Here is a 14927-nt window from a genome sequence, read left to right on the forward strand (position 1 = left end):
GTAATTTCAGGTAAAGCATGCATGGATTGATATGTTAAAGTCAGTAATAGACCTAAAACCGTCTTAAATACTGACTTTGGTGACAAAATGTCACGGGCTCTACATATCGACGGGCCGGCAGTAATTTTCACAGGCTTTTGGGCCAAGGAACCACATTTAAGCACTGCCTATAATAATCACAGGCCTATACTTACTATATACTATCCTGGGCCTACTCAATAACGTACAATTTAACCTTTTCCATGTTTTCTCTTCTTTTTTCTTTCTTGTCAATCACTAAAACTGGTAGGAATTTGATATTGCGTCCTCTACCCTTCAGAAAGTGCCCCTCCCTCAATACTACTTACATGCATTATAGGCCAACTAAATTACGTGCAATTTAACTTTTTCTCTTCTCTTCTCTCTTCAATTTTTCTCACTTTCTTTTCTCTTTTCTCTCCTTGCCCCCTTTTTGTACTTGTCAGTCACTAAAGTACTGGGGAAAATATGATATTGCGTCACACACCCTTCAGAAAGCCCCCCCCCCCCCATGATCGATGCACATGTTCGCCATAGGCCTACATCCGGCACAAGCGCCTGCGAAACCTTGCAAACACCTGCGGTATATAAACGAAAGAATAACGAACAAACCCAGGGTATATATACAGAACAGTACGAACACACATCGGACAACTTCCGAACATGTGTATTCGGTACATTCCGTTTCAAGTTTTGTGCATGCACAAAACTTGAAACGTATTAATCGACGGACTAAACAAACATCACCTAACACGAAACGCATTTGGCGGATAATAGCAGGACATATGAAGAACATAAAACGAACATTGACGAACACTAACGGATTTGCTAAAATACCATCCGTTTCTTATACGGAAGACCGATCCGGTGTAGTGTGACACTAACGCGGTCTGGGTCAACGTACATCACCGAATGCAAAAATATGCTATCCGGTGGTGAAGGCCTCACAGGAACGTATTTGCAACGAACACGGGCCGAGTGCAACGAACAAAGAACGAACATGAACGAAAGGAGAGCGAACAAACTCCGGCAATATGCAGCACCATACGAACACACATCGGATAAATACCGAACATATGTATTCGGTACACTCCGTTTCAAGTTTTGTGCATGCACAAAACTTGCCGACGGACTTAACGAACATCACCTAACACGAAACGCATTTGGCGGATGATAGCAGGACATAAAAAGAACATAAAACGATCATTGACGAACAACAACGGATTTACTAAAATACCATCCGTTTCTTGTACGGAAGACCTATTCGGTGTAGTGTGACAGCCGCATTACACACTACATGCCTCAACAAATACAATGCGTATGTGCATTCATTCGTGCGGGAAGTGCATGTCTAATCAAATATAATTTGCAAGGATAGTACAACATTTCGTGCAATCAGAAGTAATGGCCACTACTGATTCAATATTTAGTGTTTTGGACGATGAAGATCACTTTTTAAAATGTTTCGGTGTATTCCGGAAAAGACTTCAAGAAAAAGACATGACGAGTGAAGATTGGCTGGCTAATATCGTTACTGATGTACGACCCAAGGTTGTTCAGAGTGTTGATCAATCTACCAAAGGAACACTTAAAGCTCTGGGTGTAGGGAGTGGTGATGGTATGTATAATTTTTATTATTGCTATTATTGCTGTACAACATGTACGTACAATAAAATATTGAACTTTCCATGAAACCCATACCCACGCACCCCACACTCTAAACAAACACGCATGCCCGCGCATGCACGCGCACGGCCCCACCCCCCTTCCCGGTTTCCGTGACTTCTCTCAAGTCCGAAGGGTCGGTAGTCCGAAGGTTCTCTAGTCCGAAGTATCGCTAGTCCGTAAACCAAATTAAGTTCGCTAATCCGAAGGTTCTCTAGTCCGAATATAGAAGAAGGGTTTGGACTAGAGAACCCTATTTTAATATTATTCGGACTAACAAACCCTCGGACTAGAGAACCCGATATTCGGACTAGCGAATCTTTTTCAGAATTCAGACTAGCGAACCTTTTTCAGAATTTAGACTAGAGAATAGTAAATTACGTTTTCGGACTAGCGAACCTTCGGACTAAGTAGCCTTTGGACCCTTCGGACTAAAGAGTTGTCTTCCCGGTTTCACCGTAGCCACTTGTCAATGTACATAATTGCATAAACTCCCCTGGCCAGAAATAACCAATGGAAAACTGCGCGGGCTGACGATTTTTTTTTTTTTCGAAGCGCACTATTAAAGCCATTTCTAAATAACTATTTTAAAGTAAAAATGATTAGTATTTTCTTTCCATTTGTCTGCATTTGGTAAAGTAATGCAAAATATAATAGGCCAAGGTCAACCTGTAATGATTTTAATTCTTAGCTGCAGAATTCATACACTTGTTATTGGGTCATTGCAAAAATACAAAAGAAGTTATTCCGCACGGCCCTTAACCGTGGAAATCATTGGAAAAGATTCTTGTCAACTATATGCACATCATTTGTCAATTGATTGTAATGAAACTCTACAGATAATGTCTATTATTGGCCCTATATCCATAGTCCGTTTAATTTTTTGTAGAACATTTTGACATAGAATAATGACAAGATTATTTGGGACCAATGGTGCCAGTCGATGCAGATGCGGAATCTATAAAGATAAAGGGCCCTGTCGGAGATACAGATCCACGGCTTCAATTCCCGTGGGGTGGGGGGGGGTGGTACTCAAAAACATTTTGGGTAGGGGTGTGCCTCCGAAGATTTTGAAGTAGGACCCATGGCTATACCACTTCAAACCTGATTTTTACTACCGATGCATATACCAACATAGAATAGACACCCATGACTATACCAGTTGAAAAGACAAAAATACCACCCATTGATATACCAACCCCATATACTGACCCATCCATATACCACTATACGTTTAGAATACCGTAACAAATTTTCATATATTTGTTATTTCTTGTTTACTGTATTTTTTATTTATTTTTTTATTTATCACTTGAGGGTCTATCATTTATTAATTATTACTTTGTTTGTTAGGGGTGGTGCAATAATTATGTGTACCCCCGGGTGGTTAATTATAGGGGGGGGCAAAGATTTTTTGGCAGGCCAAAAAATTTTTGGCAGAACATTTTGAGAATAAACCACCCTGGGGTACACATAATTGTTGCACCACCCCTTATTTTGTAATGAATACAAATCCAAAATAATTATATTGTTTTGTTTTCTCAGTGTCCTTCATTTATGTTCGTTTGTTTTGTAGGGGCCAATATCTAGCCTAGTTTGTAACAAGTACTGTGTAGGGAAAGATGATTCTTGCAAAACAGTGGTGCAGCCAGTGCCCCCCCCATCATACCCTGCAGGGGCGGATCCAGGAATTTTTGATAGAGGGGCGCCTTTTGGTCAACGACGACAAAATGGTGTTAAGGGGGTTACCCCCTCGAAAACTCAACGGTTTTGGCCTATTGTTTGCTGCTCATGGCCGAATTTGTTAATTTTTTAAATTTCTTTCATTTTTTGTATTTTAAGTTGGGCCGGCGCCCTTTGCTAGGCAAAAAATAGAGGGGGCGCGCGCCGGCTATGCCCCCTCCCCCAAATCCGCCCCTGCCCTGCATGTGAAAGAAGAAGGAAAAAAAATAATAAAAATAAAAAATTAATAGAAATTTTGAACATCAACATGAATTTTTTATTTATATTTTTTTTTTGTTTTTTACCTTTTTTCTTCCCACTCATGATTTATTGAAATTTTAAACGAATTTAATATTCATGCATTTCTGTTCAATGCAATTGAAATTATAATTGAATTATCGAACCAAAACAACATCAATTTCACCCATGCATATCGATCGTGTATGATCTTGGCACTTGGCAGTGCTGTCGCGTGTCATGTCAGCTAAATTCGGCACCAAAAACTTACCCGATTGTTGATAAAACCTATTTATATGATTCGATGCATTTAAAATCAAATTTTGCGATCCCGAGTTCCGAGAGGCAAAACTGACTTAAAAAACAGCGATGAAAAAATTGCTGTTGGAACTTCGATACCGATAGTATTTCAGTGCAGTGATTTATCAAAATTGGCCGGAGTAAACAGAAGTAGTGCTGGGCTCGCATATACTACACCGGAAGAGTTTCGCCATCTGTTTCCAATGACAACTCAACGTTTGCTAATCGGACTATCAATTTATTTGCCCAGCTCTGAATTTATGATTCTGATTTGCCTTATTTGGATAGCGATGTACCTTATTTGGACACGATCAGACAATTTATTTTCGTGAAATTCATGCAAGTGAGTTTAAAGATTTTCGACCCATTGATATACCAAAATCTGATTTAGACCCCATTTCAATACCAATTTCAACTTACTACCCATGTGTATAAAAAAACGGAAAACGGAAAAAATAAGGGGTCATTGATATACCAAGCGGCCGAAAATGCGACCCATGTTTGCGGCACGTCCCCGTATGGCCATTTGTACTGAGTACCGCCCCCGGGCTTCAAGTAACGTAGACGTAAATGAGAGAAGTCCAAAGGGGCCGGGGAGGGGTCAAGTTTCACCGTTTCAAAGAAAATTTGAAAAGAAAATCGCCCATTTAGGGTAAACTTTTCTTACCTTTTCTAATTTCTACACGTATGATCAAGGAACTATCAGTAATCTGCTACCAAAGGGAAGGGCACAATCGCCCAACTGCCCAGCTTTCAGTATGAATTTTATCCGGGACACATTATGCTCAAAGCACAACCATTTTAACTTGGCCTAAAATTAGGTTAATGGTGATCTAAAACAGGCCCAAATGGTGAGGAACGGCACATATTTTCGCATATTTCCCTCTTTCGCCCGTAGTCATGGTAATGGGTACGCCAATACTAGAAATCCATTTTGTAATCAAGCTCTTTTATTTCATTTTTTAATTGGCTTTGTTTGTTAATAATTATTTGTTACGTTCATGAAAGTTCATCAGTGTTAGTAAAATTACTGATTGGTAATTACTAATTTTGATTTTAATCGCAGACGTTTCAGTGTATATGGTCCTGTGTCATAAACTGGGGTACCTTTGTGTTACATGTCACAAATTGTTGAAAATCAGAGGTGGTGTGGTATAAAGTGCTGTAACATTTTTTTCCATAAATCTGACAATAGCAAAAGTATATATTTTCGGATAGCTTATAATATAGGGATAATAACTTTTTGAGTTTCAAGTTGATATACAGGGTTGCCCAAAATATATACAGGGTGAAACAAAAAGAAAGTGCTTGAAAACTTGTCCGTGTAATTTAACTATTTATTTTTCACTGAAATGATTTTAGCAATAATTGTGATATTTTTGAATATTATAATGACAAAGCTTTCACAAAATATACAGTTTGTTTAAGTTTTACCTAAAGTTAAAATATACAGGGTGTGCCAAATACCTGTACAAAATTTATATAAAATATTTAGATAACTGTTTATGTACACATTATTTGGCCAAGTATTAACAAATGAATACCCAAATATACCCCAGAATGACTTGAATGTTGCAGATTACAGTAAAAATGTTAAATTATGCCACACAAAAGTATATAGTGTGTCATTAAAAAAACATAATTTCTATGTAAAATTATACAGGGTGTGATTTAACGAGTCAATCAAAGTCGCTATCCTGGTACCATAATATTGCACCCAATTTGTTGCTAGTTGGAAAGAATTTCAAACAAATTCATGTACAGACCTATGAGTTCTTTGAGTAGAAAAAAATGTCAATTATTAACCTTTTTGGTAATATTTGATGAAAACAGCAATGTAACTAGTTGGCGTGCCGATATTATGACAATAAATGACAAAAGTCTCGTTTCGCTTAACGGAGATTCCCTTACAGATTCCCTCTTAAAACATAAATTCCACGTGGTGTGATAAAATTACAGGTGGATTGGAAGTAATTATGCATCATTATGTATCTGCAACAACCAGAACGGCAGATAATTAAAGTTTTCAAAGTCATATATCTGACGCCGGTGGGACAAAGCATAATATTACTCAAGGCGATAATTGCCAAAAAATCGTATGAAAGATGTAAACACCTTTTGATTGAAAATGGCACGGATTGTTACCATTTTCTGCTTGGTTTGTGATATGAAAATAACAATGTAATGGAATGTTGTTGACGTTAATGCAGTATTATGACAATAAATCAGATGTGACAAAGGTCTCGCTTCCCCCGTACACAAATGAACGAAAGACGTAAACACATTTTGATTGCAAATGGCACGGGTACTATTATCGGCTTAATTTGTGAACAATACAATGGAATATTGTGAACGTCAGCGCATTATTATGACAGTAAATCAAAATAATGACGACAAAAGGTTCATTTGAGACATTGCGACACTGAAACAGCAGTTGGCCTAATTAAAGATACGGACGATAGACATTGACCAGTGAACTACATTCATTGTGTTTGTAAAGTACAATCCACCTCATTGGTCAAATATTAGTCGCCTCTAGATAGAGTTTAGGCCGTCCATACACCATAGGTTCTCGAATGTAAAGATTCAGGCTAATTAAAACTCGATATTGGTTGGTTATGTATATCAATTTATACTTGAGATGCAGGTGTTTTAATCAGTCCACGTAAAAGGCAGTATACACAATAAAATACTGTGTGTGGTTGTATTTAGTAGGTAATTGGTATATGAATGTTTTGCAATCAGTTTGCTGCCAAGGTAAAACGTAGTTTCTACATTTAATTAGCAAAGTATGTGTTGCCTTTTGCCTTGAAGACCAGACTAGACAATTAGTTGCGTGCCGAATTAAGCATGACACTGAGAATGAACTTAAACCTACTCCGAGACAATCGCTTGACGTTATTGACATGAATAGAAACGATTACGGTGACTTTTTCGACTCTAATGCGTCTGAATAGGCAAAATATTCCTGAAGTTTATCCTTCCGTTGGCTTGCAAACAATGTCTTTTGAATCTGTAAAGCCATTAATCATACTGTCATTTTAATATCACCAAACCATTTCAATACACTGCAAAATTGGAAAAACTAAGAATCACATGTCTAGCGATGCCGACATAATTATTCCAGGCAATCTACAATCCCGGTCATAATTGTTCGAACACTTTAACATGGGTACCTCAAATATGCCCCCCATTCCCCCTGATCAATTTTGTTGGTTGTTTTTTGGTCATGAACCCCTAGAAACATCCAACATTGATTGGTGGGGCAGGGGGAGGGTTTTAGTAGTAGGAAATGGTTCAGACTTCACGTCAAAGAAAGCGAAATTTTAATATGTCAAGTATATCAGAAATACGGTCTCAAACAGTCCTACTTTGACACAAGTGTTCGAACGACTTATGTCCGGGATTGTAGCTGTTTTTCTCTCTACTTTTATTTATTAACTACGTACATTTTTATGATGTCCATAGAACACAATACTAAAAGTCTTCAAATATTCCAGCAGGGGAAAGGGGTATACTTTGCATAAAACCAAAATGAGAACCCGGGCCTCTGACTTAGGGTAACTTGGGGGTAATATGGCACCTAGCAGTAACTACCCATTTTCGCAAAATTGCCGTGCAAAATTGTTGATTTCCTGATGGATAATCAGGCTGCTGCACGTATTCCTATGTTTAGAGCTCAAAGGACATTCGAAAGGTCGCATTAGCCCCAATGATTCAACAGTGGGCTGTACAATTTTCTCTACAATCAGATTTTTGTGTAGGGTGCCATATTTCCCCCAAGGTGTCATATTACCCCCAAGTGACCCTATACATTATATGTATATAATTAATGCTCCCAATACCATTGCTACATAGGATGTAGTACACCATTATTAAAAAGGACATTCAGAGATCTGTCAAATTCAAACTATATTCTCCCCACACATGTCTAGAATATTTACTAATGCAGCAACTAACCCTACATGTACCATTACTAGGTTAGACGCTGCATATTCTTAATTCTTTATACAAATCTTTGCAAATCTAAAAATGGAACGTGATCTCAAATATGGTTGTAACCTTAACGTTTTCTTTGAAGAAAACGGTGTAATGATAATTCCCGACTTATCAACCATTTTAAGCGACTTATGATAATTGTACAGTTTTTTTAGTCTTCGATGGATCTGTGAATATAAGTTGCTCTTATTACTTTCTGAAATATATTTTGAGTAAAAAAGTAACAAAACATAATTTCTATGTAAAATTATACAGGGTGTGATTTAATAGTAACGCAACATAATTTCTGCTATTTTAAATGTAGGACATACACATATGTTGTGAAAAGAAAAAACAGGTTTAAAACATGAACATGTTTCCTACATACATCATCCCATGAAGCAATCCCTTATTAGGCCTAATTATTTTTTAAAAGGAATGTATATTAGCTGTGTTTATACACTTCACCATACTTGTATAGTCTGTAACATAAAATTCCATGATTTGATATTTTCACAAATTTTCATTAACTTCAGACAAATGTTTCATACAGTGTAATTCCAGTGTACTTGGTAATGCTTAAGCATGTCAATAACTAGGCATGATAATTGAAATGTATACAATTTGCCCAACATACATAGGCCATTTGGAAGTTCAAAAAATAAAAAATAAAATATTTTGAAAAGATTAGGGCCTATTTTGTGATACATTATACTATTTATACAAGTGATTCTATATTCCTAGAGTCAGCAGGTTTCCAAAAATGTATACTCTTACTATTCTGGGTGATTGGCTCACAAGATGAAAAAATTGTGTATGCAATGAAATTGCGCAACTTCACACTTCAAATTACTGAGTCTTGCATAACGACAAACAGCATGGTCACGTGACGTGCATTTTCTTACAAAATAAGATAAATAAAATAAAACAAATTTCGGTGTTTATATAGCGCCTTTTCCCAGATCTCGGTGGTTTGTAATTTTACTGCCATGGTGAATCATCACAATCAGATCGCATCAACTAGGCTGGTTATCCCGAACCTGGCACAAACCTATCCACACGTAGATGGTAACAAGTTTTTGATAACCAAACAACTAATAACCGATTTTTTGAAAGCAGGGGGAAACCGGAGATCCCGGAGAAAACCTGCGAGATCGAGCATGGACCAAGTGCACATGAGTGCTTGGGCCGCGCCGGGGCTTTAACCCAGGACCTCGGTGGTGCAAGGCGAGAGAACAACCGCTGCTCTCCCTAGGGGTTTGTTATAATAAAATCAATTTAATAATATCTAACTGCAACATTTTCCCTTTGAAATGAGACCAAATATTATTATTTCCATTAAGGTTTGCTAACAAAAATTAACAAAATTACAAATGATATAGTGAAAAAGTGTGATTCTGCATAGACTTTGTACAGTCCCTCCCCCTAATCCTCCTCCCCCTAATCCTCAACCACCCTTGGCACATTTCATTTAAAATGCCATGAAAAAATAATGAAAGATGATTTGAAAACAGCACTTTACATGAGTAATAAAGAATAAATTAGCTTACATTTAAGGCCTTAATGAGCCTTCTGGGTGAAGAAATACTCAGGAGACAATGTTTTGTAATTCATACTGCACGTCAAAATGTAACAAAACCACCTTTTTGGATACCCCAGTATATGGCGCAGGACCATATACTAGAGGAGCCAAGACCCCATACGGGCCGTCAGGTATACACAAGATGGTAGAAAACAGCCGCTTGTCTCAGGTGATTGGCCCATGCATAGGTATTATCACAAGGGTGGATGTAGATTTTGAAAGTGGTGCAATTTTTATTAACCAATTAAAATTGGTAAAAAATGATCCAAATTGCGTAAATTATATAAAAACAGATGGATTGTTATGACACTTAGTGCATGCATTCTTCACGAAAGGACTCATTTTCTTCAAGGTCATCAAAAGTCATTTTAAGGTCACGGCTGGACTTCGTGGTCTTTTTAGACAGCAGCATATCTAGCTGTTATTTTATTTTTATTTTGCGAATTGTGGGACAACTTCTCAGATTTTATTGGAACACTGAACACAGCTATAGACATTGAACCCCAACACCAAACGCTACATTAACTATTGGATTGATATTGATACACGCAATTGTTTAGCATTAGAACTTTACTAATGCTAAACTTTACTAATGCTAACTAATACGCAGTCAAATTAGCTCAATCGATAAGCTGTTCGACTATGGTGTAAGAGGTTGCGGGTTCAAACCTTGGTGGTGCCTAGTACGCTCTCGTGGAAAAAATTGAGTTAGCTTGAAATTCCTGGACAAGGAACTTATTGCTATTTTGTCTTGTTGTAACTCGTACGAAACTCGGGGAGCTGATCCTTGTTGCGAAGGTTATTTGTGGAATGTCTAGGGTGTGCGCTCTTGAAGCAGCAAAGTCCCTGATTTGTTGTTAAATGGTTTATGGAATGATGTGGGGCCGTAATGGTCAGCGACAATCTGTAAAGTGTGCTGAGGCTTGTGGATCAACGTATATGCGTTGTGCCTGTGCGTAGCGCACTATAAAGCACCTCGCTTTAAAAAAAAATATTTTAGATATTAATAACATTTATAATACGACAGACCGAATGCTGCATATCACATATTTCATCACTCTCTTTTTTTTAAATGTATAATGTACTTGAATAATTAACCCACAAAAAGTCTTACTGACAATAAATGTTTATAAGTAAGCTTCAGTAAGCCAAAATGTTCCATTTTTACCATCATGGCTCATATTTTGTCACTAACTCTTTCAACAGGGCGAACAGAAGATTACTTCCTTTCTCACATCGAAGGTGATTTTGCGCAAATTCACCAATCCTTGGTTGAACCAAACAGACTCTTAGCAGAACAGCATAAGAAAAACACACAGCAAACTAATAAGAAGAATGTGACATATGACTGGAATGTGCAGACACTAGAAGAATACATGGAGGAAATGAAAGGTTTCAAGTATCACCTTATCAGCGCTATTCACAGCCTGTATCACATGACTAATCCAGAGGAGTCTCTTGGATTCTTGTACGACCAACTCGAAGAAAATGGGAACCTTTTGATTGTGTTAAGATCAGGTAAAAATACCCGTATGATAAATATTTGCAACAATGATATTAAAGGAATTCGAAGGGTGTAAATAATTTAACGAACACATTTCTTATAATTATTATGATTTTATGACAATTCTTTTGTCCTTAGTCATCAGATTTGTAAAACCAAAGTTGGAGAATGAATATGCGCCGTATTAGGGCTAATATAAACTTTTTAAACGTTCCTTGCGTCATTTGGACATGTTTGTCGATAGTATAGCTAGCCTACTTCGATTAGACCCTGTTAAAAATAAAAAATTTCTATTTCATCTGTTTCATCAGTCCCAGTGGCCGCCATTTCCTGTGACCGCGCAATCTGATCTAATGCAGTACTTAACGATTGTTCTTTTCTAAGTTTTTCTTGTGTGTATCAGTCTGTCTAATTATGTCTTAATTTCATTTTTCTTTCAGAAAAGAGTGTCGCTGGTCTCATTGCTCCTGGGATACCTTCCCAATACAACAAAATCATAATTGAATCGTCTCGGTTTGTTCTTGACTACTTTGATGCCAGAGGTATCCCGTATGACCTTCACGTCCGTGATTTAACCTTAGACGTGAGCGGATGTCTTGACAAGGTCATCCCAGAGGAAGCTTCCCTACTTCTCGATTTCCTGACTCACGTCAAAGATTTCTGTAAAGCACCCTTACCACCAGGGATTAAGGACAGCGTGTTTTCAGCTTTACGGGAGACTGTAGAAAATTCATCAAAGTCGCAAGGAGTTATATACCCATACCATTGTATCGTAGTCCAACGTCGGCATGGTCAATAAGACGGCTCTTTCTAAGCATTATTGTCCCATACTCCCATTTTAAAAGCTTTCACCTTGAGCACAAGAATAGTCTTACAAATATAATTTGGTTCACCTTAAGTTCTGTAGTGACGTCAATGCTTTTTCGCGGTTGCGCCGCAAGCGTGCCGACAAACCGCTCTGTACACGTGCGTGTACATTCAGGGCGTTTAAATTTTTGCGCGCGATTCTATACTGCGACAAGCGAAATACGCACGTACGTCACTATCGAACTTGAGATGAACCCAACTGGTCAGTTCAGACGCTCATTTCCACATCTGCTTTTGAAGTAATAGCTTTAGACTCTTTGATATGTGGTGGGAAAGTAATTCTCATCCAGTTGAATGGAGTCATGATTCGTCAAAAGAAAGCGTTGGATTCTCCTCGAACTCAAAACTTATTCCACTCTAGACTATTTCTTTATTTTCTGTTATTTTCGTAATCACTAGGAGCAGCTTTTTCAACTTACTCTTTGGAAACGCTTAAAATGATATATCCTCTGCACTGGGCTATTACATTAAATAGATGGACACATAGGGATAATTTTTCAAGGATGATAAATAACCCTTCCAGCTTATCTTCCGCAAACAACTGGAATTATAATTGCCATTGTTCATGGGAAAAGGCGTGGAAAGTTCGATGATGGCTTTTTTTAAATTTAAATTAAAATCATTTTAAAATAAAGGCTTTTAATAATTATCATTATACCCATATTTCTACAAGTTGGATTCTCGTGTATTAGGATATGATACCAATATGAGCACAAAGTATTTCAACAGAGTGATTGTTTATTAACCCTAACACCCATAAATACCACAAAATACCACGATAAAAACCACTGCGCATGCGTGAATCCCAGGGTCTGCGATGACGCAATCACCCTGAGTGCTATATGCTCACGGAATCGCTGCCCAGGGCAGCGTAACCCGTATAGCTACCGGTCGGTGATCGTGTACTTGGCATGCGGGGGTCGCAGGTTCGAATCCCGGGGGTGCCAAATGACTTCTTTGTTCATCTTCTCTCCTTTTCGTTTCTTCTTTAAGAGGGTCGGGTGTTAGGGTGAACGCGGCGCAAGTGTGAAAAAATTACACATTCAGTAAGTAAACGACGAAAACAGCAACATTTACGAAGTTAACGCCCAGGTTGAAGCCCCATTCAAAAACATGTAGCTTATTTATATATTCTCAGTATATAAATTACAGATTCGTGTAAATGCCTCATTTTGTCTTTTAAGAATACACGGCTTTTGGCTGAACCACAAGCAGGCAATGTTAGCACATCTATGACAATGAGAAAGGTACCGAAATCTGAATTTTGATGATTTTTACGATCGTCCGGCTGTGCCAAACACTGAATGGGCTTTTTATAGGTTTTGGGTCTACCAATCTGTTCAAGAGCATGCATATAATAACTCACTACAAGCGGTTTGGAACTGAATATAATTTATAGCATTTATACTTAAAACTTAAATTTAATTATAATATGTTAACATTTAGGCAATAGAAACAAATTAGTTCGATCTTTCGATCGACCATCGATGCTTGGTTAAAATCAATTAATTTACTAATTTTTAATTGTGATAAAATAGTAATTTGTGCCTGTAGTGATATTGACAAATATAAAGTTTTGCGTTAACCCTGATTAATTAGTTGATAGTTCATTAATAACAAACATCGAATCAGAATCGACCGTCGATCCAAAGATCGAACACATTTGTTTCTGGTGCCTTATTTATGTTTATAGAAAGAAGATACTAACTTTTAGCAAAAAACTAACTAGATAACTAAACAAAATCCTGGCCGACTTACTTACTTACTTACTTACAGATTGACTCGACTTTTATGATCTTCAGAGTGGTGTCAAATGAAAGAGGAGCAAATAAAGAATATAATTTTTTTTTAAATTCGCCACCCAGGGATGGCACTCATCATAACACCCTGGTGTGTTAATACATTCTTTACTTCTTTCTCTTTCATATGTCGCAACACTCACTGTGTTATTACATGAAATGTGTAAGCTTCGGGGACTTGCAGGTGAATAAGTTCAATCGAGTTATAATATCGAGGCAACGGATATCCTTATGTGTCAATAACGGTTACTGGAAATTCCCAAATCAAGGTATATAAAAACGTATTATAGTAATATTTACGTCACATACCTTTCCATATTTAAGCGATACGACGTATACTGTTAATCGTATGAATACTTTGGTCATGCCTTCAGGGCCTAAGTTTGAAGACTTGACCAGAAAAAGAACATATTTCGCACTATAAACATGGCATCACTTATCGATATTGAGGAAGAATTGTTAGTACCGGACACATCAAATGGAGACATGGTAAGTGTTTTGGTGTTATTTAAGTCTGATTCATTGATGTGAAATCTCACCATAATTGTCTGTTCCAAGAAGGATAAAAATTATATTAGTAGACCATTGATATCTATGTGTACTTATAATATGGTGCATTGGTTAAAGTGGTCGATTTTGGTGCGCTAGGTCATAAGTTCAATCCCGATTGGTCGAATCACGGCCACTTAATTGCAAATATGTATATACATCTTTGCGATACTACGCCATCAAAATGCTATCCTAAAAAATGTCAAGACATGATTTGAACATGTGATTGCATTGTCATCCTAAAATACATGTAGCCTAGACCCCAACATGACTGCCATTTCAATTGCCTTTTGGTTTAGGGCCTGTTGATTAAAAACCTTTAATTCACATTGCATAGTTTGGAACTGTGCAACACCAACCCTTAAGGGGGTACTACACCCCTCGATAAATTTGTGTCTATTTTTGCATTTTTCTCAAAAACTAATAACACAGTGGTAACAAAAGTTATGTATACAATAGGGGCAAGGAATCCAATTACTACACCGGAATTTCAGTGACCCAAGACAAGGGGTTTGTTATTTATGATCAGAAATAAGGTACCGCTAGGATGTACCTCGTTTCCTATCATATATACTGAACGGCTTGTCCTGAGCCACTGAAATTTCAGTGTAGTAATTGGATTCCTTGCCCCAATAATATACATAACTTTTGTTACCAGTGTGTAATTATTTTTGAGAAAATGCAAAAATAGTCAAATTACCACATG

At 37.4% G+C, this 14927-nt stretch overlaps 1 protein-coding gene across 1 annotated transcript; it reads left to right on the top strand.

Moving 5' to 3' along the window:
* The first annotated feature begins 1408 nt into the window (after window positions 1-1408).
* Window positions 1409-13582, top strand: LOC140164023 (histamine N-methyltransferase-like). The gene is made up of 3 exons (XM_072187299.1): window positions 1409-1636; window positions 10709-11020; window positions 11447-13582. The coding sequence occupies exons 1-3, from the start codon at window positions 1423-1425 to the stop codon at window positions 11803-11805; spliced, it is 885 nt and encodes a 294-aa protein (XP_072043400.1). The 5' UTR covers window positions 1409-1422; the 3' UTR covers window positions 11806-13582.
* Window positions 13583-14927: the final 1345 nt, after the last annotated feature.

This window comes from Amphiura filiformis, chromosome 11 (assembly GCF_039555335.1).
Source record: "Amphiura filiformis chromosome 11, Afil_fr2py, whole genome shotgun sequence".
NCBI lineage: Eukaryota > Metazoa > Echinodermata > Ophiuroidea > Amphilepidida > Amphiuridae > Amphiura > Amphiura filiformis.

Bases quoted from the DNA above. Each gene is read 5' to 3' on its own strand.
- LOC140164023 (XM_072187299.1), top strand. From the start codon at position 1,423: ATGGCCACTACTGATTCAATATTTAGTGTTTTGGACGATGAAGATCAC. The intron at 1,637-10,708 runs GTATGTATAATT...CTCTTTCAACAG, and splicing joins GGGTGTAGGGAGTGGTGATG to GGCGAACAGAAGATTACTTC. The intron at 11,021-11,446 runs GTAAAAATACCC...TTTTTCTTTCAG, and splicing joins TTTGATTGTGTTAAGATCAG to AAAAGAGTGTCGCTGGTCTC.